General features: G+C 42.5%; 1 protein-coding gene across 6 annotated transcripts in view; it reads left to right on the forward strand.

Moving 5' to 3' along the window:
- The window catches only part of LOC114605350 (solute carrier family 23 member 1-like), an 81,298-nt gene extending 63,558 nt beyond the window's left edge, over positions 1-17,740 (forward strand). For all 6 annotated transcript variants that reach the window (XM_077934879.1, XM_028746524.2, XM_028746522.2 and 3 more), the window contains 9 exons: positions 2,980-3,139; positions 4,296-4,477; positions 5,573-5,693; positions 6,059-6,215; positions 7,458-7,711; positions 9,550-9,714; positions 11,700-11,808; positions 13,013-13,108; positions 14,609-17,740. In XM_077934879.1, the coding sequence (XP_077791005.1) occupies positions 2,980-3,139; positions 4,296-4,477; positions 5,573-5,693; positions 6,059-6,215; positions 7,458-7,711; positions 9,550-9,714; positions 11,700-11,808; positions 13,013-13,108; positions 14,609-14,874 (1,510 nt within the window). In that variant the 3' untranslated portion in view covers positions 14,875-17,740. The remainder of the gene's footprint in view (positions 1-2,979; positions 3,140-4,295; positions 4,478-5,572; positions 5,694-6,058; positions 6,216-7,457; positions 7,712-9,549; positions 9,715-11,699; positions 11,809-13,012; positions 13,109-14,608) is intronic.
- The last annotated feature ends 462 nt before the right edge of the window (positions 17,741-18,202 follow it).

Genomic DNA, 18,202 nt, shown 5'->3' on the forward strand with positions numbered 1-18,202 from the left:
CCTAGGTTAAAAGCATAGCCAGTGAACCACTGCAAAGATTGAGAAACCAAAATAGAGGGAGGTGTGAGAGGGAGCAGCTTATGACACCTGTGTAGCCCTGTTTCATGCTATATTTGGGGAAACGAATCATTGTTCCCCCAAAACAAAATATATTGGCTTGTGACTAGCAGCAGGAAAATGTGATAGCTCCCAAACGAAAGTGCTGCTGTTGGGGAAATATTGGAGTTCAGTACCATGTAGGTTCAGCCTGGACAGCCAGTAAAATCCAGGCTCCAATTGTGTCAGTTAACAAGACGTTTATTTAAGTGTCGCAAAGACAGCACAGCATAACCTCAACCAGCAAATAGTTGATGGGTGGCACCACCAACATGAAAAAAGCACAATCATTTATACACTTCTAAGCAAAGGGAGGCAAAGCAGCAGTGATGGTCATATATGACAGTACTTCCTTCTACAGTGGTACCTCTGGTTACATACGCTTCAGGTTACATACGCTTCAGGTTACAGACTCCGCTAACCCAGAAATATTACCTCAGGTTAAGAACTTTGCTTCAGGATGAGAACAGAAATCGTGCCCCAGTGGCACGGCAGCAGTGGGAGGCCCCATTAGCTAAAGTGGTGCTTCAGGTTAAGAACAGTTTCAGGTTAAGAACAGACCTCCAGAACGAATTAAGTACTTAACCCGAGGTAGCACTGTACTTGTTTAATCACAAGGCATATCAACCTTCTTATCTTTCCCTTCTTCCTTTGCCCTTAACGGTTAAAGCAATAGCTCCTGTGGTACATGTTGTTCTGTCCTCCTCTCATGATTTACTTGCAGACACGGCCGTCACATTCCAACCTTCACTTGCCCAGCCCTCCTCACACACATTTCCAATGTTTAATTTTACTATATCTATAATTCCCATGACACTGTCTTGAAGGGAGACCAGTGGATACAGTGCAACAGCAATCAGCTGTACAAGTTACCATGCTCTAAGTGGCTAGTACAGGAAGACTCTTGTTCTTGCCATACTAAAGATCCGGAAGAAAGAGAAAAGCATGGAACCAGTTTTCTACCTTGGATTCCAAGGAATTGGCATTTGCATAGAAGAAGGAAGGGAATGCTTGGTCCTTTGACTGCTAATCATCACTTTTTCTTCTGAAACTTCCTTCCTCAGCTGCTTTTGCAGCCCTGGACACACTATATGTATGTGTTTGAGATGAAGGGTGATACGGGTGAAAGGGGAATTTTTTTAGGGGAAAGCTACTGGGAAGTGAAGGCTTAAGCCAGGGGTCAGCAAACATTTTCAGCAGGAGGCCAGTCCACAGTCCCTCAGACCTTGGGGGGGGGGGGGGGGCTGGACTATATTTTGAAGAAAAAATGAACAAATTCCTATGCCCCACAAATAACCCAGAGATGCATTTTAAATAAAAGCACACATTCTACTCATGCAAAAACACCAGGCAGGCCCCACAAATAACCCAGAGATGCATTTTAAGTAAAAGGACACATTCTACTCATGTAAAAACATGCTGATTCCCAGACCGTCCGCGGGACAGATTTAGAAGGTGATTGGGCTGGATCCAGCCCCTGGGCCTTAGTTTGCCTACCCATGGCTTAAGCACTGTGCAAATGGCCTTCTCCCTAAGGGTGCTTTAAATGGCAGAACTGACTGCCAAGGCTTCACTGCACATGGTTCTTGTTGGGTAACATGTAATCTGCGCCTCATACTGGAGTTTACCCTGACATAAGCAAGTGTAACTGCTGCCTGCCTGCAAACTCCAAGGCCATCTACAGAGTGGGGCATAAGGGGAGCCTGCAGGTATAATTGCAGCCATTGTTACCTGCAGGAGTACTTTGTGGCACCTGTCTGTGTTGCAGAATGAACACGTGTGTGTTATTTTTCATGTGATAATGTATATTCCCTCCCACCCCACTTTTCTGTTGCATTGATGTTTTTTGTTAGGGCATCGATCCTGTTTGTTTCAATACAAATATGATCCTATTGGTTTCAATACAATACGTAGGAACTGAGCAGCAAAGGAATGTCCTGAGTAACAGGTAGTATGGGAGCACCCTCTTCTGAAGAGCTCATGGATTGCATATTTCTTGTTGTTGTCATCTAGGCTGGAGCCCTTATGGACCCCACTTTCTTCCACCTTGCATCATATTTTTCTTTACAGTACAGCCTTTCTATGTTTTTCTTGACTACTATGGAAATCTGGCCTTCTTTCCTGCTCCTCATTCATTCTTCTCTTCTCTTTCTCCTTCCCTTTCTCAGTTTCTCTCTAGTAGACAACTGGTGTTTGCTGGTGTGATCTTCCTTAGGTAAGGTCAACAAGCTGGTTGAGAGCCAATGATCTTTTTGAGAACTGCTTTGGATCTGTGGGCACAGCAGGAATGTTGAGACAGTGCAGCAGATTCCAGTCACAAAATGGCTGCTGAGGGATGTGTGGCATAACACAAAATGGCTCCCATAGGGGACATGGCACAATACAAAATGACTGCCACATATAAAAATAGGGAGGGCTACAAAATGGCGCAGGCATGCCACCCCATCAGCCCTCCCCACAATCAATGGATAAAAAGGCTCCTATATCAACCATTGCTGCACTCTCTCTTTGCACCTCCCCTCTGCTCAGAATGGAAGAAAGAGTGGGTGCCCAAAGAAATGTAGGCCTGTTCAATACAGAACAGGTTGAGCTAGGACAAGCATTAGCTGAACAAGAAGATGGAACAGTCTTTGGTCCATTATGAATATTTATACTGAATCATTTACAAGGCGCTACTGGCAATACAGGCAGGCACACCAGCGCCTACAAAGACCATGTTGACAAGCCTCTTCCATTTTTATGACAGCAGAGTTAGCTAAAGGTCTTCAAATGTATTTTCTGTGGTTGTATTTGCATTGTTGTTTAGTCTGTTTTATCTACAAAAAAATCTACAAAGTGCAACCCACTCATCAGTGCCATTCTTACCTCCAATCCCGAACACAGACTACCTATCCTGCAAGGAGGGACTTTTGCCTTCTTAACTCCAACGCTGGCCATGCTCTCTCTCCCCCAATGGAAGTGCCCAGAGTGGACCCAAAATTCCAGCTCATTGGATACTTCTTCTCCAGACTTTGTTGAGACCTGGCAAAAACGAATGCGAGAGGTAACCCACTGGGCATTCCATATATATGTGGGGGAATATCTTGAAGTTTGGTTCTGAATAGTAGGATATCCTACAAGTTTATGTAGCTTCTCCAATAGCTATGGAGAGGGTGATTTCACTTTTGCTTTCAATTCTTCTCTTGATCAGCCACAGGGAGATTATACTTTACTTGCTCTTTGATTGGGTCCATATGTTAGAGGACCAGCGTGGTTTCTATTCCCCATAGTTCCTTTCCATGGTCTTCCAACAGGGCCAGTGCCAAAGGTCAGCATGGTTGGGCACCTGCCAGTGGTCCACATCCTAGCAAGACTTGCTGCAGTGAGGAGGTAGATTCATTGAGTTGGGCATGCATGAAGGGTATCTTGCCCAAGGGCCCTCCAAAACCTGGAGATTTCCCTGTTCTCCAGTAATAATTAAAGTCTACAGTACCATGGGAGATGTTGATGACGTGATTATGTCTCACATATCTAAAACTAACCAAGATGGCGGCTTAAATACTTAAACATTTTGTTATGGTAGAAATTTCAATGTCACTATTAAAAGCTGATGTGCAGGGAAAGAATCCACATTAAAATAAAATCAATGGAAAGTAAGAACATAAGAAGAGCCTGCTGGATCAGGCCAGTGGTCCATCTATTCCAGCATCCTCTTCTCACAGTGGCTTCCCAGGATGCCCACGGAAACCTCCAGCATCTGGTATTTAGAAGCATAACTGCCTCCAACCATGAAGGCAGGAGGAAGATAATCTAAAACTAACTTTTGCAGGAGGTGAATTTGAGGAACTGAGGTGGTGGTGAGAGATGAAGTTATAGGCCTAATAGTCTGAGTAAAAGCTGACAAATTGCTGGGTTCAGATAACATCCACCTGAGAACTATCAAAGAACACAAATGTGCAATTGCTGATCCTCTAATATATGTAACTTGTGTCTCAGATCAGTCTCTGTACTTGTGGACTGGAAAGTAGCAATGCAACATCAATTTAAAAAAAAGATTGGGAAGGGGGCAGTCCTGGAAATTACAAGTCAGTTAGCTTAACACCTGTCCTGGGAAAACTGGTTGGAAGTATTATTAAAGATACAGTAACCAAGCATATTGAAGGACAAAGCTTGCAGAAGTTTATTTTTGAAATGTTTATTTTTTTCTTTCTCTGTTTCAGTTGCAGGGAGCAATCATGGTAGCTTCCTGCTTCCAAATCTTTATTGGTTTTTCTGGTCTTATTGGATTTCTGTTGAGGTTCATTGGCCCTTTGACAATTGCCCCAACCATTTCCTTGGTGGCGCTGCCTCTCTTTGTCTCTGCAGGAGAAGAGGCAGGACAACACTGGGGGATAGCAGCCGTGTAAGTTTTACCTCCCTTTAATACCAAGATGAATGTGATGCAAACAGAGAACATACACCCAGTGCTTTTTTCTGGGGCTATGCAAGGGTACGCATACCCCTAAACATTTTGTGAATCTTTGTACTTTTGTCTATTATTATTATTATTATTATTAGGCCATCAGTTAGATTCCACCCTATCTGTATCAACCAGCAAATGTAAAATAATCCATACCTGGGACGAAGTCACAGTTACTTGGAAACAATGCATCTTTACTGGGCAAAATAATGAAATTCCCAATTTCTGTTGTTAGTTCCATGACTCGTTTCAGTCACACTCCTGTCATGGCATGTGCTTTATGCTCACATGTAAATATATTCTTCAAGGCATTGAATAGGCTTGATCCTCTGATTTTTACAATGAGCTTTTCATCTGTTTCTAAGTGTGGAATACTAATAAGTGCACACCGCTTGAAACAAAGCTGCTTGAATCAACTGTTGTTGTTTTGTTTTGTTTTTTTACCCTGCTTTTCTGTCACAGGACACAAAGTGGCTTACAAGATTTACAAACACAATAAAACTAATGAAACATAACAATGCACAATAATCAGAAAATACAAATGCACGACATACACAACAGCAGATTAACAGTGCAATCCACTGCTTTGCATATCAGCTCAGAATGAAGTAAATTCCAATGAACTAAGTAAGGTCTGCTTGCATGTAAATATTAGGATCCCAGCCTAAAATAGGTATTTTGGAAAACACAAAAATCCAGTCATGAGAACTTTGCTATCAGATGCTTGTCTCTGTTTGTAGCTTGCACTGCGGTGTGTGGAATTTTGTAAGATGATTCAGGACAGTTGGTATCTCAGTAAATGAAGACGATCCCATACAATTTTGTAGAAAAAAACAGTGTAATAAACATGGTTGTGAAAAGTCAGTGTAGTAGGAACATTGTGCCCCAATATCTGAATAAGTGCAATGCAAGCATACAAGTGGCAGAAATGTTTGTATTTGTTCCTGTATAAATACTCCCTTAGGTTCTGAATCAGGACCTCTATGTCAACATAAAACATAAACAACTTTTTCTTAACTTCTTTCTTTTCCACCTCAGAACCATGTTCCTCATAGTTCTGTTCTCTCAGTACCTGAAAAATGTCCCTGTTCCAGTGCCATCTTACAGCACAAGCAAGAGATGCCATTTCTCCAAGATCTACCTCTTCCAGATTTTCCCTGTGAGTTAACCCCTTTGAACTTTTGGTGACCAGATAGACCACAGCAGGTAGACTAAAATAAAACTAAAGCATGCTTCATTTCAGTCACCTAACGAATTGCATTGACTTCCACTTGTTTGTTGGCAATGAAATAAGCCAGCTGTAGAGGAAGTTTGCCAATTGTCTTGTGCTGTGTCTTACCAACTTGCCTTTATTTGAGTGGGGATTTGGTGGTTTTTGTTATGATTGAGTAGCTATACCACAATTACATTTCTTTGATGCTCTTTGCAAATGTAATGGGAAATACTGTTGGACTATACAACTTCTAGTCTGTAGGAGCGAGTCCTGCCACTAACAGAGATTCATTGTCTTCTGTAACTGATTAGGTGCTGTTTGGCCTCACACTTACTTGGCTTCTCTGTTTTATACTTACCATCACCAATGTGTTCCCTTCGGACCCACTTGCTTATGGCTACAAAGCGCGGACTGACAGCAAAGGGGATGTTCTTTCACAGGCACCCTGGTTTCGGTTTCCTTACCCAGGTATTGTCATGCTGTAATGTTACTGATTTTTTGCCTCCCCATTAGGAGTAAAAACATTAATCAACTGCTTGGTTCTCTTTATTAGTTGGTTTCAGATTAATGTTAATATGGTCTTCTTCAGACAAAAGGGCTTCATTGTTAACAGTACAGTGGTACCTCAGGTTACATACGCTTCAGGTTACAGACTCCGCTAACCCAGAAATAGTACCTTGGGTTAAGAACTTTGCTTCAGGGTGAGAACAGAAATCGTGCTCTGGCAGCATGGCGGCAGCAGGAGGCTCCATTAGCTAAAGTGGTGCTTCAGGTTAAGAACAGTTTCAGGTTAAGAACGGACCTCCGGAACGAATTAAGTACTTAACCCAAGGTACCACTGTACTGGTAACAGTCTATATGTATCTGTTGATTCTGCCAATGTTTTTAAGACTATGTTTCAAACAATAATTAGGTATTTATTACAGTGTGTGGGCATAGCCAGGAGCAATCAGCTGTCCCCCTCCCCCAAACAAGTTAATTAATAAATAAAAATACTTAACTAAAAGTAGAAATTGTAGAAAGATCTGACAGATTTTTCTGTTCACTTGAAGTCAAAAGAAAGTAATTTAAAACAACTGTTGTGGAGACATTTCGTTCTGAATCTGCTAGACAGAGTCAGAGAGAGGATGACAGGTGGGTGTCCTGCCCCCCCCCCCCAGCATAAATCCTGGCTACACCCATGTTACAGTGGCATAGCTGCCCATCCTATACAGGGATGCAACCTTTTTTTTGGGGGGGGGGTAAAACTTTGGAGCAGCAAGATTGTCTAGGAGTTGACTTGGAAGCAGGTAGAGGTGGATATGCAAGAACACAACTGACAGGACTGATCCTCGTTCCAGGCACTTCTGATTTAGGCAACAACCACTCTTCCATAGTGAGACATTGCACACAAATAGTCCATCCTTGGCGACAGCTTCCACTTGGGAAAATGTGAGGGACAACATGTTCAAGTTCGTACTTGAATGATTCACCATGTAATGACTGATATGTCGAGCAAGTTAAAGTAGCTTCCCATGTGGTGGTTATCGCCTGCGAAACAGTCCTCATTGTTGTCCTGTTAATAATTGTAATCAGCAAAATAACAGTTCCTTTGGCTCCAACGTTCGACAACATCTCGAGAAGTTTTAGCTACTTATGCTGGTGAGCTTCACCAGCCTCAGATCCACAGTCTCAACATGGACACTTTGTTTTTGTGTTTGCGACACACAGGTCAATGGGGAGTTCCAACCATTAGCTTGGCCGGGATTTTTGGCATCATAGCTGGAGTGATCTCCTCCATGGTGGAGTCGGTAGGAGATTACTATGCCTGTGCTCGTTTATCTGGTGCGCCACCTCCTCCCAAGCATGCAATCAACCGTGGAATTGGAGTGGAGGGGATTGGCTGCCTTCTGGCGGGAGCCTGGGGGACAGGAAATGGCACCACTTCGTACAGTGAAAACGTGGGTGCTTTGGGGATCACTCGGGTAAGTCTGATTTCAGTACGATCAATTGAATTCCACTGCAGCGTGTTGAATGGTTTCTTTAAATGTAAAGGTTCATCATTGTTCCACCCGATGTGTATGTCTTTAAGGGGCCAGAGCAAGGGCCAGAGCAAGATAACGAGACCCAGCTTTACAGCTGTGAAACATAGCAGGTGCTGCTGAGTTGTATTTGATTAAGGTGTATCAGCATTTGGGTGTAGTATATAAGGAGCAGCACCTAGCTCTCCCATTACCCTGGGGGATGGGTTGGTGGTTGGGTCATGTTGATGTATTTAGTGTAAATGTAGTTTTTGTTTTTGTTATTAAAACCTTGTTTAAGTTATTTTTGAGTCCCTTTTTAATGCATGGTCTCCCCAGCAAGCTCTCTGCAGCGCTACTACACTGCAAATAGCCAACACAGCGAAGTGCCAGCATTTTTGCAGAAGAGGTAGCCACACATGTGCTCTGAAAACAGGCACCCCCAACCTTCGGCCCTCCAGATGTTTTGGACTACAATTCCCATCATCCCTGACCCCTGGTCCTGTTAGTTAGGAATCATGGGAGTTGTAGGCCAAAACATCTGGAGGGCCGCAGGTTGGGGATGCCTGTCTTAAAACAAACATGGGCTATGCATGGATAGTATTTTCCCAACCGTTCTAATGCCAAGGAACTCTTTCCACATTAGGTTGTCTGCTGAGCAACAATGAGGGCATCTGCTGTGGAAATCCTGTGCTTTGCAGAGGATTCTGGGAAATTTTCTAGAGTAAACATTGTTTGTGGAGGGCATTGGCCAGGCCACACACACCATTGGCACATCCGAACTGAGAGCATAGCCTGAGAATCCCCCAATATACCCCTGGATCTGCACACTGCAGGAGGAGATCAGCAGCGGCGGGCAGGCTCAGCGCTCACATTGTGGTCTTTGTAAAAAGTGTAGCAAAGGGGAATGGAAGAAAAAGTTAATGGGGTTATGCGCCATCTTGCTGCCTTATGCTTGAGGCACTAGCACAAGCTCTGCTAAGCTTCTAAATGAGCACGTTTGCTGGATTGCTGTGCTGAAGAGTCCTTCCAAGCAGTCTGTTGCTCCGTGTAGACTTACCTCATTCAGAGGGTTAGCTTTTCTCTCTAATGAGCCACAACATTTTAGTCCTCTCCATGGTAGTATATTATCAGGAATCAAGTTGTGCAGTAATATGATTATCTTCAGAAAGTTTATTAATGTTCTTTAGGTTATAGAAAGAATAAGGGTGAGGGGAACCTCTGCCCCACAGGTCTGTTTCCCACAAACCATGCCCACCTGATGCTATGTTTAATATCTGCTGTTGACATTTACAGCATTTAAAGGGAATATTGTTAACACCTCTTATAAGTATTTATTAATAGAACACTAAAAACAAAGCATCTTTAACAGGAAAATCCATGAAACAACCAGAAAGGCTGTATTTCCATTGGTATAAAAAACACCTGGCTTGGCTATTGAGTCTTACTGTCATCTTATCTGATAATATGGCTATTATTATTAGTTATTACATTTATCAGAGCATTTACTCAGTAAGTCTCAAAGTGGCTTGACATGGTAAAATACAACATGTAAAAGCCATTTAAGACCTGGAAAAAATAAAACAGTGAACAATACTTAATAGTATGCTTATTCAGCAACATATTAATAAGGGCAAAGTCCTACCTTTAACCCTAAAAGGTGAGCACCGCTGTAGGAGGCAGCATGAGCTAATTAACCAGCGCCCTACTGTCAGAACTGACAGAGCTCTGAAACATATCCATATCATTTTCTTTGTCCTATTGTGGGGGCTTTTAATTTTCATCTGTTCTTCTCAACACAGGTCGGGAGTAGAATGGTCATTGTGGCTGGGGGCTGCGTTATGCTTTTGACTGGCATGTTTGGCAAGGTTGGAGCTATATTTGCCAGCATTCCAACTCCCATCATTGGAGGAATGTTTTTTGTGATGTTTGGCATCATCACGGCTGTGGGAGTTTCCAATTTACAGGTGAGAGTTTTGCTTCAAAAATCAATTTAATTCTGCATAGGTGAGGAGGAGCCATTTGTGCGCAGTTTCAGTTTCTCTGGAGATCCTCAGCACTCAAATGCTAACCTGACATCCACACCAAACATTTTAAAGCACATGGCTCACCCCCCCCCCTACAAATCCTGGGAACTGCAGTTTGTTAAGGCTGCTCAGGACTGTAGCTCTGTGAGGGGAAAACTACAGTTCCCACAATTCTTTGTGGGGTACGTGCTTTAAATGTATGGTGTGGGTGAGTTATTGTATCCTGCCTCTTAGCCTAAATATAGTCCACCAAGGCATCTTACATTAAAGAAAAGCATAATCTGTGACAGCTAAGAAATAATTGAATAGCACAAATTTCATATTTAATGTGTTTCAGGTAAGAAAGTTATCAAGGACCATTGCAGATGGGTAGCAAGATGTAATAAGTAGTTCTTCCTGTTTTGCATGGTTGGTGTGTCTATAGCTGAGATGATAGGCAAGGATTGCAAATTGTTAAGACTGCTAGTTGCACTGATGGGATAGTTACAATTTATGAAAGACAATGAATTGGGTTGTTAATAAGGGGATGGGAATTCACAAAATTTCAATTTTCAGTGAGATATATGCCAAGGATGGTTTTTCACTGTAAGTAGAGAAGCATTTCAGAAAGTTGAAGGAACCTGGTAACATGACCTTAAGATGAAGATGATTTGAGATCATTAACAAATCCAAAAGTGTCAATGAACTATGAGTTAACTTCTTTTAAAAAGTACAGTCTGTTCAAACTACAATATTTAATAGAAATAAAACAAAACTATTAAGTTTAAACATTAACGCTGCTTTTAAAAAATGGGATAAATCAGCAGGTTGAAATGTGTCCTAAAACCAAGGTGACATCTTTCTAACGGAATAGATTGCCTTTATCAACATCATTATCTGATAGAAAAGATTACAAGAGATTTTCTGAGCTGATAAAAGGTGAAGATTTTGTTGTTAGATAAAATTGCTATCATAAAAAAGCATTATCAAAGGCTTTATCTTTGTTTGAAAATTATTCTTTTTCTTTTTCACCAAGGATACTTACATATCTTATATGGAAAAGTAAACACCCTAGTGTAGCTTTAATTGCTTTATAGAAACCCAAAGAGAGCAGCTTGACTGCTTGCCCAAACTTGTCTATTATCAGATTAAATTAAGTCTAAAACAAATTAAAGCATTCTTCTTAGAACAGCACTGAAGCAATATCCAACTACTTCACTTATCATTGTCTTGGGTACCATAAAAGCATAAATGTGCCATATTTCAATTCTTTCATACCATCAATTTTCGAGTTGTGAAATATATTCAAGACTATATTGCCCTGAAATATTTATTATTACTATGTTATACAAATAGGCATGATTGGGGTGTGCTGGACACATCCTAATTTTTTTTTTAAACCTGGGGATTCTGGTGAGGAAGTGAGAGCACAGAGTAGCAACCCAGCTCCCATGTCCCACCACTTCCAGAGACAGATGTAAGCAGAAACAGAAGCTACAGATCTATTCCAGCCCTTTTCTTCTGCCTGCATCTGTCACTGTCTCATGGCTCTTTCTCTGTCTGAGCTCAGAGTCTGTGACACCTGCTCAGGGACACTAATGAAAACCTTCAAGGGCACCATGGTGCCTGTGGGCACCCGGTTGGCAACTCCTGCCCTACTGTAACTCAGCGTGTAGCTAAGCATGTGCAACTGAAACCACCACATATTGCTTACCCGTTTTCCCTGGGCTCTCCTTATTCTGTTCCCCTTGTGTTGAATTTTAGAGTATAAGCCCTTTGGTGCATGGACTTGCCCTCTTATACTCAGTAAAGCACTATGCACACAGATGGAATAATAAAGAATCAGCAATGCTGCATTGTCTACATACCAAAAATAGCTGGTGAAATTAATGGATAATGTGGTATCCATTTGTTTTTCCTCTAAAGACCATCTCCTCTTTATTCAGTATACAGATATGAACTCTTCAAGAAACCTTTTCATTTTTGGGTTTTCTATATTTGCGGGTCTGACGGTTCCATTCTGGGTGCAGAAAAATTCAGAATTGGTGGAAACAGGTGAATGTTGTTTTATTATATTTTGTTTTTTGCCTGATGTCAACAGAAAATGAATTAGAAATGCCAACAGGAGGACAGGGTAACACGCTCATCCCTCACCCCATGAAGGGTTTAGAACACCTGAACAAGGTTTATGATAGCATTCTATCTTGTGTTTATAGTTAGTATGACTATTAGAGTTTCTGAAGAGAAAGCTGGACAAGTATCTTCTTAGATATGGTTAGTTGTGTTGATTCTAAATAGTGAAGATACTTGGATAAATGCCTGCTGTTTTCATAGGCGCCGACTCCATGGGGCCTGAGGGGGCCCGAGCCCCCTCAAAAATTCGTTTGGGGGGGCTCTGCCCCCCCAATAATTTAAGAAAATTATTAGTTATATTATGCTTTGTAAAATCACAAAATTATGTTGGTATTTTTTATTTTCCTTGTTTGACGATAGTTACCTTTTAAAATACATTCAGTAATGAGTTAAAACAAAGCCACTCCCGATCTAGAGAGGGGGTGGGGTTGCAGGCTCTCGACATCATCAACAATCTCGCGGGGCTGGCGTCAGCCCCGCGAGAAGCGGGGATTCCCCCTAGCTCATTAATATTCACCGCCCACGGCGGCAGCCAATCGGCTGCCGCAAAGGGCGGGCCCTCACAGGTTCACTTAAGGTCGGGGCAGCCCGGGGCTCGCCCCTTTCGTTCCCCCAGCAGCAGAGGTTTGGAGGTCTTGGCCCCCCCCCAATATTTTTTATAAGTCGGTATGGGCCCCCCCAATATTTTTTATAAGTCGGTATGGGCCCCCCCAATATTTTTTATAAGTCGGCGCCCCTGGCTGTTTTGGTAATTTGCATTGTACAACAAAAGGCTGTAGTTCAAAGCACAGTCTTTATATTATCAGATATGGGAGATTTAGCAACATGAGATGGATATCTCTATTTTGAGGGCTGATGTGCTTGAGTTGCAGAGTTGAGAATGTGGATTGAGTGCAGGGTGATGTTTGCAATTATGTGATAGCTTCCCTGTTGTGCCCAGTTCCAGGGCATCTGTCTGTGAAACAGAATATTGTTTGTTGGACAGAATATAGAGGTAAATATACACTTTTGAACCCAGAATGAAAACAACACTTTAAAAAAATGACTTCCATCATGAGCTGTAGGGACTTGTTGGGGTTTCTCATTTGTTTGCATTGTTTGTTTGACAAGTGGATTCTGTTTCTAGGAATTCAACAACTGGACCAAGTAATCAATGTGCTGCTCACCACAGGCATGTTTGTTGGGGGATTCCTGGGCTTTATCCTCGATAACACTATTCCAGGTAGGAATTACAATAATATCCCAGCTTCCTTGACTTGATTCTAGTGTTCATTGCTAATGCGCAGTTGCACAGGTATGGCTGCCTTTGGTTGCCGGAGTTTTGGGGCCCCAGGTCATTTTCAGAATAAATCTGAGATCCAGTCCCGATGGCTTTAAAAACACAGAGATCTTTAGCTTTCTAGCCACTGCCTCTGAATCAGCAACACTGGAGCTCTTAAAACATTAGCTCAACAGAGGAGAACCTGTTTTTCCATGAGAGGCTCTGATGTGGCTGGGTCATGTTTAAACCACATGCAGGCATAGGCCCTGACCACTGAGGCAACAACACATTGGGAGCAGAGTGCTAATTCCTTGGGGGAAACTAATCATGCAGTTGGCTTCCCAATGCTTGGTTGGGTCATTTAAAAGTTACCCTACAAGAGAGCAGCTCTCAACACAGCTGGAGTAAAATTTAAAGGAGCCAACTCCAGGTTTGAGGGGGGGGGGGGACTTTTGTGTGGTCATGGGGCGTCCATCGTTAGGGCAATCAATCCCTGTCCTCTGGCCCCTGGATGAACAATATTCCACAGATTTCAAGCTTTCATATATATTTTTAAGAGTAAGTTTCTAGCATTTGTAGAACATGAGAGAGGAGGCAAAATGGACAGGTATTTTTGTGACCAACTAACCTGCTTTCAGCGTCTTATTTGGCCACTGCCACCCCACCCAGACAACTTTCTGTAGTGGATCATGAATGTCAACAGTAGCCGTGAGGGTGGGGAGTATCCTAGAGCAATGCTATGCCAGGGGCATTGTGGGAAATTAAAATGGCAGCTCTACTCAGCCACCTGGTGCCTCTCAGTTCACTAGTCTGGGGAGAAAATGTTACAGGGGGCCCATGGCGGGAAACATTGGCAGGCCTTCCAGGCTTTTGCAGCTGTGTAGCTGCACCTGTGTCAGGTGCTGTGCTGTCCCTGAAAGCACTCTGGCTGATTCAGTACAATTGTCCTCAGCGTTTTGATTTGAGGAGGCCGAGGGTGTGGCCGCTACACAGATTGGGATCAGGGAGGTTTCTTTTTAGAGCAAGCCTTGTGGGTTCTGAGGGCAAAACTGCACTCAAGTTTTGCTTTTTGTAGCAGAAAGTCACAGTCAAAACCACTTTACAGGTTTATAATGGCAATTAGCATGACAGAGCTGTGTTTATAATATATTCAGTGTACTTCAGTCATTACACCGTGCCTTGCATTTTACCCATATTCAAAGAGTATGAGAGTCACATTCCTGACGCTTTTCATATTTTTGTTATAACTGGGAAGTTGTCTTGCAAGAACTGATGCTTATTGTGAATGGCTTCTATTTTTTCTTATACTCCAAAGTGACTGTTGTGTTTGTGTTTATGTGAGATTCATACTTTTTGTGGCACGAGAGGCTGATGCTTAGCGATGACACGAAATTGCTTTGTTATTCTATAGGATGCCTTTTTCTATTAGTCTCTGCTAACTATTCTGTTTTCCTTTGGTAGGGAGCTTGGAAGAGCGGGGACTCCTGGCATGGAAAGAGGGTTATAAGGAGGAATCTGACGATACTGTGAACACCTCGGACGTCTATGATCTACCTTTTGGAATAGGTTCTAAGTTCTGTGCTGCTGACTGGTTTCAATACCTCCCAATGTGCCCAAAGCGGCCAGCCAGAAACAATGCAAAGGAGCGCAATAATTATGCACAGGAGAACAAAAGCAAATTTAATTCAGAAAAGGACACAGAAATAAACATCGACACGAGAATATAAGACTGCATCAGTAAACAAACTTAACTTGCTAAGCCATTGAAGCAACATCTTCCTTTTTTCTGGTTTCTTATCAACGAGATTGTGGCTGTAGCAAGAGACTAAGTTCTGGCAAACGACTCCATAATTTGCCACCAATGCAAATTGGCCATGTGTGCCAATTTCTCTGCTGCGAGAATACAGTACCAGTTTGAGGGATAGCCTGGCTAGGAAGCCCAGCAGCACCCAAGACAAGAATTAGTTTTCCTTTCTACCGTGGGAAACTCTTTTCCTGAAAATTGAATCCGTGGTTCTTGAGTTTCTGAGTAACTAGACAAGCTAGTTCCAAGGAGCAAAGCTGCTGTCCTCGGCTTCCTTAAATCCAGCCTCAGCTTTTGTCTCTGATCATGTGCAGTTGGCCAGACTGCTTAATGTGTGTGTCACAATACTTTGTTGCTCCCACACCTTTTCGTCTTCGGCTTTGTTGAGTCCATAAGTATGGGGAGCCTGTGGGCCGTCAAATGTTGTTGGACTCCATTAGCCTTAGCTCAACATGGCCAGTGGTCAGTAACGTCGGGAGTTGTAGCTCAACAACACCTGTGTTGTTTGCTGCAACAGGCTCCTGAATTAAACTGGGGCTTCCAAAGTCTATAAAATAGTTCTAAGCTGCTTTTAGGCTTTCATGGAAGTCAGTGACTTCCATGTGAGAAGCCACACAGAACAAGATATGCTTGATCTTGATTATATTCATAAAATGTTGTACTTTGTATTTTAAATCTATCCTAAAGGAAGGATTCAATAAACTTTCCTCAGGGATGGACTCTTGATCATCTTCCTGTGTGTATATAACAAGAGACCTCTTAGGTTTACTGTTGGCATTATCCCAAAGGGCCTTCTAAGACACACAAAGCTTTAATTGTGGTAGACTAAGACTAGGGCATTCACATCCACCTTTTTTGAAAAAACTTTTGAAAAGCCAAGTTTCATTCTGGCGACTACTGGCATGACTCTCCTATACAGTGCTGATGCCCAAATAAAACTCTGTGCCTCTGCCAAATTCTTAGGGCCGTTCTCTATTTCTGTTTTTGTAGAAATTCTCCTTGGTCAAAATATGCCCCAAATACATATCTGGTATTTTTAGGCCAGACAGGATGAATTTCCTTTACACTTATGTGTTGTTTCTTTCCATTTCTGCCTATCTGTTCATACTACAGAGCTCTTTTGCTGTTGCCTCCTATCTGTGCACAGCTCTCCATTTCCACTTTGCTGATCCTTCCTCAATTTCTCCCCATGTTCAGGTTTTCGCGATCCCACCTACACTCACTTGGTATTTACCTGAAAACACTGTGCATTTTACTGGGCAAGAGCTGTACACAAATTATCCTACTACACCTGAGCCGCAGACAAAAGTATTTTAATTGCTCTTTTGACAAAAGGGTTTGTTTGTGTTAGTCACAAGCCTGCACTGTGCGTGCCCCATTCTTCTCCCACTGTGTGGTGGTGTCTGATAAGCGATAACATCAGCATGGGCTGTGACTAAGTTTCCTGCCTACCTTTCTATCCTTTGCTCTTACATGGGTGTTTTTATGTGGTTTCTCAGTATCAGCCACTTAAGATGCCCTACACAAGGTCTTACGTAAGATTGTATTTGTAATGATATACTCTTGCTCCATGTGTTCAGTTGTCCTGACTCTGCCATGGGATTTTGCTTACATATGCTTAGTTCAGGGGTGGCTGAATTTGTGGCCCTCCAATTGTTATTGAACCACAATGCCTATAAACCATTGGCTGATGGGAAACTGCAGGTGTGGATTTTCTGGTCTGCTCCAGGAACAGCAGATGCAATCTGTCAGCTCAGCTGGAGGATGGAAGAAAGGATTCCGTTCTACCACATGCAGAACAGATATATGAAGTCCCTACTGCTTACAAGGCTAGCTGCTGCATGCGTGCATTTTTGAATGAGTGCCACCAATCACATATGGATCAGAAGCTCCCATTCTACACAGTAAGGCAGTTGGTTACATAGTTTTTTTTAAATTACTGTACCTCTTAAAATCAACCCAGCAGCAAATTTTGAACTTTTATTTTTTAATAGAGGTATTTGCAAAACACCTCAGGTGGCTAATAAAAGCATCTTAGGTACGGCACTCATCCTCTCTCGCGCACAAGACAAAACCTTGGCTCCCAAGTTGTTCTTCCATTCTTGTAAGGGGGTGGGAGAGAGTGGTTTCTGTCAAAGCCGCCTCCATCGACAGCCCTCTGTACCGAAGTCCAGGCCATTTTCAAGGGTCTATCAATCCTAAGGAGCAGATCTGGGGGGGGGGCAGAGGCAGGAAAGCATGGGGGTGCAGGAGGGCAGCTGCCCCCCATAATTAAAATCAATACAAATCAGAGGTTCTGCCCCCCCTCACAAAAGCCTGCCCTGCCCAACAAAAATTCTGGCTATGCCCATGCAGGAAAGCCTTGTTCTGTGAACATGAACTCTGTCCTAGTCTTGGGAAGCTAGGACTCAAGCTATCATCTCTCCTAAGATGGCATCTGCTGTGCACATTATCTAAATTTTGAGGACAAGCATTTTTCTTCAAAGTGATTATTTTATCCTCATGCTAGTGTGTGCAAATTCAACCAACTGTGCAATTAAGAGATTAAAACTTAGTTGGGCGACACTTTTTACCACTTCAAACCACTTTTTGTATACAACACTGTGGGTGAAGTGTTAACCCTGTATTAACAAGCTCTACCCCACCCAATTTGTGTGCTTTTAATTTCACCTTCTCAATGTGCCATTAAAACGGATTATCCTATATTGTGGATTTGACAATCTTGTATGAAAAAATGCTCTGTACACAAGCAAACTCTGTACTGAAAAATAAATAAATCATGATTATTATTTTTTGTTAAAGTGTTTTTACTTGGCAGAAAACCACCCCATATTTTGCTGTCTTCCTAATGGAGAAGTAAGATCCAGTATTCCCCAGACTAGTGCCCTTTGGATGTCAATGAACTACCACCATCCCTGACATTTGCAGATATTGATAGCAGCTGGTTTTCAAATATTGCGTCTTTGCTAAATCAGGCAGCATATTCACTGCAGTGTGCATACATGTGTAGGAAATTTGCTGCCTCCTTGAGGCTGTGTTCACACTCCTGCTTACTGCATATGTATCCTGTACAGTGGTACCTCGGGTTACATACGCTTCAGGTTACAGACTCTGCTAACCCAGAAATATTACCTCGGGTTAAGAACTTTGCTTCAGGAAATCGTGCAGAAATTGTGCAGCAGCGGCAGCGGGAGGCCCCATTAGCTAAAGTGGTGCTTCAGGTTAAGAACAGACCTCCAGAACGAATTAAG

This window comes from Podarcis muralis, chromosome 10 (genome assembly GCF_964188315.1).
Source record: "Podarcis muralis chromosome 10, rPodMur119.hap1.1, whole genome shotgun sequence".
NCBI classification, from domain to species: domain Eukaryota; kingdom Metazoa; phylum Chordata; class Lepidosauria; order Squamata; family Lacertidae; genus Podarcis; species Podarcis muralis.